The 13,084-nt window shown below is 46.9% G+C and overlaps 3 protein-coding genes across 7 annotated transcripts in view; 1 reads left to right on the top strand and 2 right to left on the bottom strand.

The window, feature by feature from the left end:
• Window positions 1-2,346, bottom strand: part of cxxc1a (CXXC finger protein 1a) — a 10,408-nt gene extending 8,062 nt beyond the window's left edge. For all 3 annotated transcript variants that reach the window (XM_027275688.1, XM_027275689.1, XM_027275687.1), the window contains exons 1-3: window positions 2,189-2,346; window positions 597-745; window positions 411-511 (exon numbers count right to left, since the gene is read on the bottom strand). In XM_027275688.1, the coding sequence (XP_027131489.1) occupies window positions 411-511; window positions 597-745; window positions 2,189-2,191 (253 nt within the window). In that variant the 5' untranslated portion in view covers window positions 2,192-2,346. The remainder of the gene's footprint in view (window positions 1-410; window positions 512-596; window positions 746-2,188) is intronic.
• A 2,125-nt stretch (window positions 2,347-4,471) lies between these two features.
• On the top strand, window positions 4,472-9,551 carry LOC113744737 (myoD family inhibitor). Of its 3 annotated transcripts, XM_027275603.1 has the most exons (5): window positions 4,472-4,616; window positions 5,098-5,228; window positions 5,325-5,477; window positions 5,559-5,774; window positions 7,614-9,551. In XM_027275603.1, the coding sequence occupies exons 2-5, from the start codon at window positions 5,102-5,104 to the stop codon at window positions 7,886-7,888; spliced, it is 771 nt and encodes a 256-aa protein (XP_027131404.1). In that variant the 5' UTR covers window positions 4,472-4,616; window positions 5,098-5,101; the 3' UTR covers window positions 7,889-9,551. The 3 variants fall into 3 exon arrangements, with proteins under 3 accessions (XP_027131404.1, XP_027131406.1, XP_027131403.1); XM_027275605.1 differs by having other exon boundaries at window positions 4,614-5,228; window positions 5,340-5,477; XM_027275602.1 differs by having other exon boundaries at window positions 4,614-5,228.
• tfe3a (transcription factor binding to IGHM enhancer 3a) overlaps window positions 9,258-13,084 on the bottom strand; it is a 16,103-nt gene continuing 12,276 nt past the window's right edge. The window contains exons 7-9 of the mRNA XM_027275601.1: window positions 10,919-10,994; window positions 10,555-10,702; window positions 9,258-10,464 (exon numbers count right to left, since the gene is read on the bottom strand). Of these exons, the coding sequence (XP_027131402.1) occupies window positions 10,108-10,464; window positions 10,555-10,702; window positions 10,919-10,994 (581 nt within the window). The 3' untranslated portion in view covers window positions 9,258-10,107. The remainder of the gene's footprint in view (window positions 10,465-10,554; window positions 10,703-10,918; window positions 10,995-13,084) is intronic.

Genomic DNA, 13,084 nt, shown 5'->3' with positions numbered 1-13,084 from the left:
CCATGCTAACAGCTAACAACAGCAACAGCAACACACAGCTAACACAGCTCACACAGCTAACACAGCTAACGCCACAGCTAACACACCCAAGCTAGCACACAGCTAACCAGACAGCTAACACACAGCTAAACCACACAGCTAACACCAGCTACAGCTAGCACACAGCTAACGCACAGCTAACAGCTAACCCACAGCTAACAGCTAACACTCAACACCCAGCTAACACCAGCTAACAGCTAGCACACAGCTAACGCACAGCTCACAGCAAACACAAGCTAACAGCTAACACACAGCTAACACACAGCTAACACACAGCTAACACACAGCTAACAGCTAACGCACAGCTAACAGTTAACAGCTAACACACAGCTAACACACAGCTAACACACAGCTAGCAGCTGCTGACTGACCTCTGCAGGACGGGCAGTACCAGACTCTGATGGACTTCGCTGCTTTCTCTGACACTCCAATACAACTGCCATGAAACCACTCAGTGCAGCTGTCGCACCCTCTGAGTGACAGACAGACAGACAGACAGACAGACATGTTAGTGTTGGTACTTGTCTGTGGGCTCATGATGACAGACAGGTTCTTACATCATGAAACAGTTGATGTCCGGTCTCCTGCAGACACAGTAGACCGGCCCATTGGGGGTTTCCACGGTGTCCGCTCCTCCCTCTTCATCACCTCCTTCCACCTCCTCTTCCTCGTCCGGGCCTCGCTCTGCTCCTCCAGGCTCTGCCTCCTGACACACAACAAGTGGTTTAGTTTCAAAAGAATGGAACCACCAGAGACCAGCAGAGACCTCACCAGACCTCAACAGATTTCAACAGACTTCAACAGACCACACCAGACCTTAACAGACCACATCAGACCTCAGCAGACCTTATCAGACCACATCAGACCTCAACAGATTTCAACAGACCACATCAGACTTCAGCAGACCTTAACAGACCACATCAGACTTCAGCAGACCTTATCAGACCACATCGGACCTCAACAGATCTCAACAGACCACATCAGACTTCAGCAGACCTTATCAGACCACATCGGACTTCAACAGACCACATTGGGCTTCAACAGACGACATTGGGCTTCAACAGACCACATCGGACCTCAACAGACCACAACAGACGTTAACAGACCACATCGGACCTCAACAGACCACAACAGACCTTAACAGACCACATCAGTCTGTGGTCTGTCTCTGCCTGTCTGTCTCTGCCCGTCTCTCTCTCTCTGCCTGTCTGTCTCTGTCTCTCTTTCTGTCTGTCTCTCTGTCTGTCTCTCTCTCTGTCTGTCTCTCTCTGCCTGTCTGTCTGTCTGTCTGTCTCTCTCCTCTGTCTGTCTGCCTGTCTGTCTCTCTCTCTGCCTGCCTGTCTGTCTGTCTGTCTCTCTCTGCCTGTCTGCCTGCCTGTCTGTCTGTCTGTCTCTTTCTGTCTGTCTGTCCCTCTGTCTGCCTGTCTGTCTGACTGTCTCTCTCTCTCTGCCTGTCTGTCTGTCTCTCTGTCTGCCTGTCTCTCTGTCTGTCTCTCTCTGTCTGCCTGTCTGTCTGACTGTCTCTCTCTCTCTGCCGGTCTGTCTCTCTGTCTGCCTGTCTCTCTGTCTGTCTCTCCCTGTCTGCCTGTCTCTCTGTCTGTCTCTCTCTGTCTGCCTGTCTGTCTGACTGTCTCTCTCTCTCTGCCGGTCTGTCTCTCTGTCTGCCTGTCTGTCTGTCTCTCTCTGTCTCTCTCTCTGCCTGTCTGTCTCTCTGTCTGCCTGTCTCTCTGTCTGTCTCTCTCTGTCTGCCTGTCTGTCTGACTGTCTCTCTCTGTCTGTTTGTCTCTCTCTGTCTGTCTCTCTCTCTCTGTCTGTCTGACTGTCTCTCTCTCTCTGCCTGTCTGTCTCTCTCTGTCTGTTTGTCTCTCTCTGTCTGCCTGTCTGTCTGTCTCTCTCTGCCTGTCTGTCTGTCTCTCTGTCTGCCTGTCTCTCTCTGTCTGCCTGTCTGTCTGACTGTCTCTCTCTGTCTGTCTCTCTCTCTCTGTCTGCCTGTCTGTCTGTCTGTCTGTCTGTCTGACTGTCTCTCTCTGTCTGTCTCTCTCTCTCTGTCTGCCTGTCTGTCTCTCTGTCTGCCTGTCTGTCTTTTTGTCTCTCTCTGTCTGTCTGTCTCTCTGTGTCTGCCTGTCTGTCTCTCTCAGTAAACACTCACCATGATGACGTTGTTGCACACAAACCGTCTTCCGGTTTAATCTTCAACACTCTGTTTTCATTTCTAACAGTCCGCGGATTTCTCTTTGTCTCTCCTCCTTTCCTCTCCTCCTTTCCTCTCCTCCTTCTCCTCCTCCTTTCCTCTCCTCCTCCTCCTCCTCCGCCTCCTTCTTCTCCTCCTCCTCCGTCTCCTCCTCTTCTTCTCCTGTGCGGGAAGTTAAAGCAGCTGCAGCAGCAGCGACACCTGCAGGACGGAGACTCACCTGAAGTCAGCTGACATTACTGACATGACTCCAGCAGGAGGCAGCATTGAGACACAGAGTCCCCCTGACGACACAGCATACATACAACATACATACAACATATATACAACATACATACAACATATATACAACATGCATACAACATATATACAACACACATACAACACATATACAACACACATACAACATATATACAACATACATACAACATACATACAACATATATACAACATATATACAACATACATATAACATATATACAACATATACAACATATATACAACATACATACAACATACATATAACATACATACAACATACATACTACATATATACAACATACATACAACATATATACAACATACATACAACACACATACAACATATATATATACATACATACATACATACATACATACATACAACATACATACAACATACATACAACATACATACAACATACATACATACATACATACATACATACATACATACATACATACAACATATATACAAAATACATACATACAACATACATACAACACACATACAACATACATACAACATACATACAACATATATACAACATACATACAACATAAGTTACAAATGACCTCCTAATGGCATCAGACAAAGGACTCATCTCTGTACTTGTCCTGTTAGATCTTAGTGCTGCATTTGACACCATTGACCATCAAATTCTTTTACAGAGACTGGAATATCAAACTGGCATCAAAGGAACCGCCCTAAGCTGGTTTAAATCGTACTTTTTAGATCGATCTCAGTTTGTTCACGTCAATGATGAATCCTCCATGCAGACCAAAGTTTGTCATGGAGTCCCACAAGGTTCTGTACTTGGACCACTTCTATTCAGTTTATATATGCTTCCTTTAGGGAACATTATTAGGAATCACTCTATCAATTTTCATTGTTATGCTGACGACACCCAATTATATTTATCGATCAAGCCTGATGAAACCAATCAGTTAACTAAACTCCAAGCATGCCTTAAGGATATAAAAAGTTGGATGACCTACAATTTTTTGATGTTAAATTCAGACAAAACTGAAGTTCTTGTAATTGGACCCAAACACCTCAGAAACTCTCTTTCTAGAGACTTAGTTACTTTAGATGGGATCACCCTGGCCTCCAGCTCCACTGTAAAGAATCTTGGAGTTGTTTTTGATCAGGATTTGTCCTTTAACGTCCACATAAAACAAATTTCGAGGACTGCATTCTTCCACTTACGTAACATCGCTAAAATCAGACGCATTGTCTCTCAGGCGGATGCAGAAAAACTAGTCCACGCATTTGTTACTTCAAGGCTGGACTATTGTAACTCTTTGTTATCAGGCTGCTCTAATAAGTCTCTTAGGACTTTGCAGTTAATTCAGAATGCTGCTGCACGTGTTCTGACAGGAACCAAGATCAGAGATCACATCTCTCCCATTTTGGCTTCCTTGCATTGGCTACCTATTAAATCTAGAATAGAATTTAAATTCTTCTCCTTACTTACAAAGCTCTTCATGGTCAGGCACCATCATATCTAAAAGAGCTCATAGTATCTTACTACCCCTCTAGAACACTGCGCTCTCAGGATGCTGGGTTCCTTGTGGTTCCTATAGTTTCCAAAAGTAGATTGGGAGCCAGAGCTTTCAGCTATCAGGCTCCTCTTCTGTGGAACAAACTACCATTCTGGGTTCGGGAGGCAGACACGGTCAACACCTTTAAGAGTAGACTGAAGACTTTCCTCTTTGATAGAGCTTATAGTTAGTGCTGGCTCAGGTCATCCCTTAGTTATACTGCCATAGGATTAGACTGCTGGGGGACCCCACCCCCCACCCAGCAAATGTACTTTGTGACTTTGGGCTATACAAATAAAATTGATTTGATATATACAACATATATACAACATACATACAACATACATACAATATACATACAACATAAATAACTGACAAGTTAATATTCATATTAAAACTGAAGAAAATACTACAGGAATACTACAGTAAAGTGTGTGTGTGTGTGTGTGTGTGGTGTGTATGTGTGTTATCTGGGGCTATTTAAAGGAAGTGGAGGAGGCGGTGCATGAGCGTGCTTCAAACGGCCAAAACGTTTTTATTGGGAGAGAAAAAGAAACAAAGAGGAGAGAGGATCTTTGTGCAGGTAAGAAACTTTATTTTTCTTTCATGTTGATGAGTAAAACTGTACTGCAGTTAAAGTACTGCTACACCGTGACAGTGCTCCTTTACATGTTAAAGTATGTGTAATATTTAAAATAGCAGTTTGTTCATTTAGAGAAAATATTTGTGAGCAGCTGCCCGTGCGAGGGCTCAGTCCTCGCTGTGGAAGCCGAGGGTTCGAATCCGACCTGTGGCTCTTTCCCTGTCTCTGTCTCTCTCCACAATTCTGTCACTCTTCAGTTGTCTGTCAAAATAAAGCTTGAAAAAGCCAAAAAAGAAAAAAGTCTTTAAAAAGTTTTATTGTAAAGAGATAGCTTACGAGTTTGCCTGTATTCTTCCTTTGCCTGCGTTCTTTAAATGTTCTTTTACCGTTGTTTTCTGACGACCTGCGCTTATACATCATTAAAGTAAATAAAGATAATTTAAAGACAAGTCATGGTATTTTTATGATGTCATCACACCAGCAGGATGGATGTGACATCACACTGCAGCAGCTCTGACATCACTGAGGACAGAGCCAATAAGAAACAAATCCAATCAGAATGCATCTCCAGCCAACCAACAGCCAATGGGACACTGCCACATCACACCACAGGTGAGGCAGATATCTTTCTGTGTGATCATGATGTCACAGATCCACATCCTGTCTGAACAGGAAGTTCTTGATGGCGACACTGTTCTGATATTTTAGATCCTCTTCCTGCAGAGGAGGCTCCTCCCCCTCCCTCTGATAGGTCAGAGGACGGCGACAGCGGTGATGAATCTTTAACGGACAGCACCTCCATCGATGATGTGTCTCGGTTGCTGCCCACTCAGCCTGCCTCCGCACTGCGAAATCCGAAAGGTAACTGCTGAACACCTGAGCTCCATGACATCATCTATCTGGGTCTGATGTCATTTCTGATGTCATCTCTCTGTCTCTCAGGTGTGGACAGCTCACCTGTGCATCCTCCTCCTGTCCTCACTCCTCCTTCTTCATCCTTCACCTCTCCTCCTCTGTCTCAGTTGTCCACCTGTGACACACACAGCGGCAGCCAACAACATCATCAACACAGCACCAATCAGAAGCGGCTCTCCTCCACTAGAAGCCACGCCTCCTTAAAGACAGATGCCGCCCACATTAAGGAGGTCGCTGGGGACGGTGAGCCAATCAGATTCAGTCTCCGATGATGTAAAGTTTGTCAGGACTGCTCGTCTTAAATATAACAGGAGGTCGTCAGCGTGTTGGTGGACTTTATGTTCAAAATGTGTGGGTCTTTAGTCACCTGTGGGTCTTTAGTCACCTGTGGGTCTTTAGGGTCACCTGTGGGTCTTTAGTCACCTGTGGGTCACTAGAGTCACCTGGGTGTCGTTAGAGTCACCTGTGGGTCTTTAGGGTCACCTGTGGGTTGTTAGAGTCACCTTTGGGTCTTTAGTCACCTTTGGGTCTTTAGTCACCTGTGGGTCTTTAGGGTCACCTGTGGGTCTTTAGGGTCACCTGTGGGTCTTTAGGGTCACCTGTGGGTTATTAGAGTCACCTGTAGGTCTTTAGGGTCACCTGTGGGTTGTTAGAGTCACCTGTGGGTCTTTAGAGTCACCTGTGGGTCTTTAGGGTCACCTGTGGGTCATTAGAGTCACCTGTGGGTCTTTAGGGTCACCTGTGGGTCTTTAGAGTCACCTGTGGGTCTTTAGGGTCACCTGTGGGTTATTAGAGTCACCTGTGGATCTTTAGGGTCACCTGTGGATCTTTAGAGTCACCTGTGGGTCTTTAGGGTCACCTGTGGGTCTTTAGTCACCTGTGGATCTTTAGAGTCACCTGTGGGTCTTTAGGGTCACCTGTGGGTCTCATGGTGTAGGTGGTGGTTGGTGGTTTTCACTGGGTCAAGGCTGTACTCTTTCTAGAATGATTGATGAGACTGTCTGACTGTAGAACAATTCTGAAGACTTAGTGCTCGTTAGCCTGTTAGCCTGTTAGTTTTTGTTGACATTGTTTTGAGTGTTGATGAGGTCATGTGGTCTGACTGATCAAATGAAACCAGCTGAGACTCTGAGTGACATTCTGAGCTAACGAGCTCGTTAACGGTCTCACAGGTTGATGATGTCATACAGCTGGATTCATATGATGTTTCCAAACTGTGTGTGTCAGTGTGACAGGAAGCAGAACACTGAACACACCCCCATCTGACTGTTATCAGCTTCAACATGGAGGACTGCTTATCTCTGCTGGACAGACACGCGCACACACACACACACACACACACACACACACACACACACACACACACACACACACACACACACACACACACACAAACTCTGATAACCCTCCCACCATCAGTTGGTCTGTTTTTTTATCAAAACACCCAACGAGTGGACCAACAACGATATCAACACTCCACAGACCTCGGATCAGTTTGACCCACAGACTGTTGCGTTCACTGTCTCCTGGCCTGTCTGTTCTGATTGTCTCTTTACAGACTGTTGCGTTCACTGTCTCCTGGCCTGTCTGTTCTGATTGTCTCTTTACAGACTGTTGCGTTCACTGTCTCCTGGCCTGTCTGTTCTGATTGTCTCTTTACAGACTGTTGCGTTCACTGTCTCCTGGCCTGTCTGTTCTGATTGTCTCTTTACAGACTGTTGCGTTCACTGTCTCCTGGCCTGTCTGTTCTGATTGTCTCTTTACAGACTGTTGCGTTCACTGTCTCCTGGCCTGTCTGTTCTGATTGTCTCTTTACAGACTGTTGCGTTCACTGTCTCCTGGCCTGTCTGTTCTGATTGTCTCTTTACAGACTGTTGCGTTCACTGTCTCCTGACCTGTCTGTTCTGATTGTCTCTTTACAGACTGTTGCGTTCACTGTCTCCTGGCCTGTCTGTTCTGATTGTCTCTTTCCTTGCAGACTGTTGCGTTCACTGTCTCCTGGCCTGTCTCTTCTGATTGTCTCTTTACAGACTGTTGCGTTCACTGTCTCCTGACCTGTCTGTTCTGATTGTCTCTTTACAGACTGTTGCGTTCACTGTCTCCTGGCCTGTCTGTTCTGCGAGCTGCTGTCCATGTGCTCGGCCTTGGGGGAGTGTCTTGTGTGTGGAGTGGGCGGGACTGGTTGCTGTGACGCTGCGGTTGGCTGCTGCTGCTGCGTGGAGGTGGCGGGGGAGGCGGCTTGTACGGAGGAGGCATGTCAGGCCATGTTGGATTGTGGGATACTGGAGGACTGCTGCGGCTCGTCCGACTGTTTGGAGGTCTGTCTGGAGTGCTGCTCCATTTGCTTCCCTACGTAGAGCGGCCAATGAGAGCAGGACTACAAGACGATGTCACTGTCTGGACCCGAACAGCTGAAACTAAAATCTGCTTCTTTGTTTTTATATTTTCATGTTATATTATGACTGATAAAAAGTTCTACAGTTACTCTTCACAGTAATCAGTGTTAATGACATCACAGTGACATCACAGTGACATCATGTCATATTATTAGACTTCAGAAAAAATACAAAAGTATCAAAATAGTTGAAGTAACAGAAGTAAAAGTACTCATTAGGTGTGTGTCACACAGTAACTGTACCTCCTCTCTTGCCGATGTTTCGCCATGATTGACAGTTTGGGGGGGCAGGAAGTGTGTGTTTGTTGAAGCGACATGCCAGGACGGTCCAAACAGGAAAAAGGAAATCACTGAAATGACAATGCCACCTGACCTCTGACCTCTGGGAGGACTGACATCAAAGAAAGAGAGACACACCCACACACACAGTTAGTGATATGAGAAGAGCCCAGTGCATCATGGGAAGTCCTCCGGTCTCAGGATGGGTCCACAGGAAAGGTCATGATGCGTTCAGGGTTATTACGTGTGTTTGTGACCTGAGCGCCTCCTGCTGGTCAAACTGGATCTCTGCTGCTTGCAGATGTTGGCACCTCCCAGTCTGAGGCCACAGTTCAGGAAACAGTTGGGAGTGAGTTACAGCACCAAGCGAAGGAGTTCAAGCATCTCGGGGTCAGCGGATTGATGCAGCTTCTGCAGTACTGTGGACGTTGTTCTGGACCGTTGGACCGCCTGAAGGTGAAGCTCTCGATGTTCCATTCCGTCTACGTTCCAACGCTCACCTGTGGTCACATGATCACTGACCTGCCATCTATCCAGGGACGGACTGGCAATCTGGCATACTGTGCATTTGCCCGGTGGGCCGACGTGCTATTTGGGCCGACAAGTCCCGATATATATATTTAACGAGTAGATCACACACCCCAAACACACTCTGGGACTCTGGGGCTTAGCGATGGGCAATGTGGGCCGCGCAGGAGCTGGGGGGGGGCTGGTCTGGTCTAAAATGCCAGGGCCGATTTTTTTGTCCCAGTCCGCCCATGCATCTATCCCAGCATGTATGGTGGATTCACTGTAATGAGGTCATGTTATTAAGTTGCATCTGTGCTCATGATATAAATGTTTGTTTGTGTGTAAGCAAAGAGGCTCAGCGTGTTGTCGTTCTTTAAAGTGACTTTATTATTTTTTATTTTATTTATTTGGATAAAAAAAGTTTGAATTTATAAAAACAAACAATGATTTTAAGAATAAAAGCTAAAAAAAAATCTATAAACTAAAATGTTTGTAAATGTCAAAAATATAAAAAAACAGAATTCCCTTTTTCAGCTCAGCTGCTGTTGCCATAGTAACCACTGTCACATTGCATCCATGACATCATCTCATGTAACAGCTGTGTCACACGGTGACATCACAGTGACATCACAGTGACATCACGGTGAGGGTAGTCATTTGTAGTATTTGAAACGTGACGTTGAAACTTTAACGTTAGCGCTGAGATAAACAGAGCTAACAGCTAGTTAGCTCGTTAGCTAAGCTGAAGCGGCCATCTTTGTCTGCATGAGGACTGAGCAGCCAATGACATCACACAGATGATGATGTCACAGATCAGTGATGATGCTGCTCATCAGTCGGGTTTTGACTGAAACACTGAAGCTTTTATTTTGGCGGTATAAATAACTTCCCTTCTTCAGTCTGACAGCACAGGTGAGTCACACAGGTACTTCGGGGGTTTCACCTGTTGTGACATCACTGAGGGGCATGGCCTTGAAGAAACTGATTAATTTAAATCATTGAAAAAAATCACTGAGGTGATTTAAAGGAGCTTGTTAAAGCTCGTTAACTAATTAAAATGAATAATTCATGAGTCTTTGCTAATCTCTGAATATTTATTATTTTTCTCTGCTGACCAATCAGAGCAGAGCTCACAGTGCTGGCGGTCACTGATTGGTCAAACAGCTAGCATGGTTAGCATGCTTCGCACGTTGCTACACGTGTGAATATTTATATTTTAAATTTATCATTCTGTCTGAACCAATCACAGTCATTGATCCTCGTCCAATCAGCTTCCTAGTCTGCAAACTACACAGCGGTTACCATGGTAACTTTGATGATGTCACTGATTAAAAAAGTTCCATTAAAAAAAAAAAATTAGCCAATAGGATCCCTGCGTGTGAGATAATGTCATCAGAGGTCCTCATCCATGCTGGAGCTGCTCCTCCTCCTCCTGCAGGACAGCAGGGGGTTTTCGCCTCCTCCTCCGACAACCTCCTCCTCCATCAGGAGGCCATGGAGCTCCGTTAGGCCCACGTCCGTCATCAGGTCCGGGGAGAAGACGGTGGACGCTCCCGGAGGCTCGTCGAGATCCACGAAGCTCAGTGCATCCAGCCCGAGGGAGGGGGTGACCAGGGAGGAGGAGGAAGAGGGTGGGGAAGAGGAGGAGAAGGGGGGAGGCAGCGGAGGAGGAGGGAGAGTCTGAGGGTCCAGAGAGGAGGAGGAGGAGGAAGAGGAGAAAGTGTGGAGGCGAGCCTGAAGCTCCAACTCCTGCAACAACAGACAGACAGGAAGTTATGTCATCATCAACATGACTCAGTTCAGCTGGCCCCGCCCCCTCACCTGGCCCCGCCCCTTCACCTGCACACGAAGCAGCAGGCTGTGGTTGGTGCTCTCCAGCCTCCGCTGCCTCTCCTCCATCTCTCGGCTCCTCTGCTGCTCCTTCTGCAGTTTGCGAATGTAATCCACCGACGCCTTCAGGATCGTCCCTTTGTTCCACCGCGTCTCCCTGATGACCAATCACAGGCCACGCCTCGTTAACACACACGAAGCACTAATGAGTTTATTGAGCTTTGCATTTATTTAACTAATTTCTCTGATTCACTCGCTCACTCCAGTATCTTAACAAGGTTGTTAAAGGTACTCATCATGCACTTCCTGTGCAGGAATTTCACATTAAAAGCCTGAAATGTTTTTATGATGTTTGGATGAAGCGTTCACTGACGGGTCTGTAGATCTGGGGATCAGGTCTCCAAGTTCTTTGATGCGGTCGTTGATGTTGAACCTCCTCCGCCTCTCAACTGAAACACAACAAACCACAGAGACAGAGCACAGACCGATCACAGGCAGATCACAGACAGATCACAGACAGAGCATGTACAGAGCACGGACAGATCACAGACAGAGCACAGACAGACCACAGACAGAGCACGGACAGAGCACGGACAGAGCACGGAGAGAGCACAGACAGAGCACAGACAGAGCACAGACAGAGCACGGAGACAGAGCACAGACACCGAGCAAGCGCAGATCAAGACAGACACACAGACAGAAAGATATAAGAGCAAAAAAAAAAGGACAACACGGCACAAAGAACAGACATCACGACGACAGACAGAGCACGGAGAGAAAGGAGAACAAGAAGCAACAGCAGACACGAAGCACGGACAGATCACAAGAGCAGAGCACAGACAGATCACAGACAGATCACACAGACAGCAGCATTAACAGAGCACGGACAGACAACAGACGAGCACAGAACAGACCAACAGACAGAGCACGGACAGAGCACGGACAGAGCACGGACAGAGCACGGACAGATCACAGACAGAGCACAGACAGACCACAGACAGAGCACGGACAGAGCACGGACAAGCACAGACAGAGACCACACACAGAGCACGGACAGAGCAACGGACAGAGCAGAAGGAGAGAGCAAAGACAGAGCACAGACAGAGCACGGACAGAGCACGGACAGAGCACAGACACAAGCAACAGACAGACAGACAGAACAGAGCACGGACAGAGCACGGACAGAGCAACAGGACAGATCAAGACAGACAGACCACAGACAGAGCACGGAACAGACACGACAGAGATACGGACAGAGCACAGACAGAACCACAGACAGAGCACGGACAGAGCACGGACAGAGCACGGAGAGAGCACAGACAACACAAGACAAGCGGACAGACACACGACGAGCGGAGAGAGCAGACAGAGCACGGACAGAGCACAGAGCACGACAGAGCACGGAAGAGCACGGAGAAGAACAGACAGAGCACAGACAGAGCACGGACAGAGCACGGACAGAGCACGGACAGAGCACAGACAGAGCACAGACAGAGCACGGACAGAGCACAGACAGAGCACGGACAGAGCACGGAGAGAGCACGGACAGAGCACGGACAGAGCACGGAGAGAGCACGGACAGAGCACGGACAGAGCACAGGCTGAGCACAGAGGGTTAGGGCTCTCTGTAGGTTTAAAGGACTGCATCTTTAAAATTACATTCCTGCTGACACATGTTCAATGACATCACAATAACACTGCACGTATACTGTGACAGGTAGTGACAGTGTAGTGAAGGTGTAGTGATGGGGTACTGAAGGTGTAGTGACAGTGTAGTGGATGGTGTAGTGACAGTGTACTGAAGGTGTAGTGACAGTGTAGGTGAGGTGTAGTGAAGGTGTAGTGACGGTGTAGTGACAGTAGAAGGTAGTATATGACAGTGTAATGAATGTGTAGTGACGGTGGTAATGAATGTGTAGTGGCGGTGTAGTGACGGTGTAGTAACAGTGTAATGAAGATGTAGTGACGGTGTAGTGACAGTGTAATGAAGGTGTAATGAAGGTGTAGTGACGGTGTAGTGAAGGTGTAGTGACGGTGTAGTGAAAGTGTAGTGACGTGTAATGAAGGTGTAGTGACAGTGTAATGAAGGTGTAGTGACAGTGTAATGAAGGTGTAGTGACGGTGTAATGAAGGTGTAGTGACAGTGTAATGAGGTGTAGTTGAAAGTGTAGGACAGTGTAAGTGAAGGTGTAAGTGGAAGGTGTAGTGACAGTGTAATGAAGGGTGTAGTGACAGTGTAATGAAGGTGTAGTGGACGGTGTAGTGACAGTGTAATGAAGGTGTAGTGACGGTGTAATGAAAGGTGTAGTGAAGGTGGTAGTGACGGTGTAATGAAGAAGTGGTAGTGACGGTGTAATATGAAGTGTAGTGAAGTTGTAGTGACAGTGTAATGAAGGTGTAGTGACGGTGTAGTGAAGGTGTAGTGACGGTGTAGTGAAAGTGTAGTGACGTGTAATGAAGGTGTAGTGACAGTGTAATGAAGGTGTAGTGACGGTGTAATGAAGGTGTAGTGACAGTGTAATGAAGGTGTAGTGACGGG

The sequence above is a fragment of the Larimichthys crocea genome, unplaced genomic scaffold (genome assembly GCF_000972845.2).
Source record: "Larimichthys crocea isolate SSNF unplaced genomic scaffold, L_crocea_2.0 scaffold148, whole genome shotgun sequence".
In the NCBI taxonomy this organism is placed as follows: Eukaryota; Metazoa; Chordata; class Actinopteri; family Sciaenidae; genus Larimichthys; species Larimichthys crocea.
The sequence above is the reverse complement of the archived record's forward strand: the minus strand, read 5'-3'. Positions and strand labels throughout refer to the sequence as shown.

What these genes read in the sequence shown, in the direction of transcription:
- LOC113744737 (XM_027275603.1), top strand. Translation starts at nt 5,102, where the DNA reads ATGGATGTGACATCACACTGCAGCAGCTCTGACATCACTGAGGACAGA. An exon ending in ACTGCCACATCACACCACAG is followed by an intron (nt 5,229 to 5,324) that starts GTGAGGCAGATA and finishes CTGATATTTTAG; the next exon opens with ATCCTCTTCCTGCAGAGGAG. An exon ending in TAAGGAGGTCGCTGGGGACG is followed by an intron (nt 5,775 to 7,613) that starts GTGAGCCAATCA and finishes GTCTCTTTACAG; the next exon opens with ACTGTTGCGTTCACTGTCTC.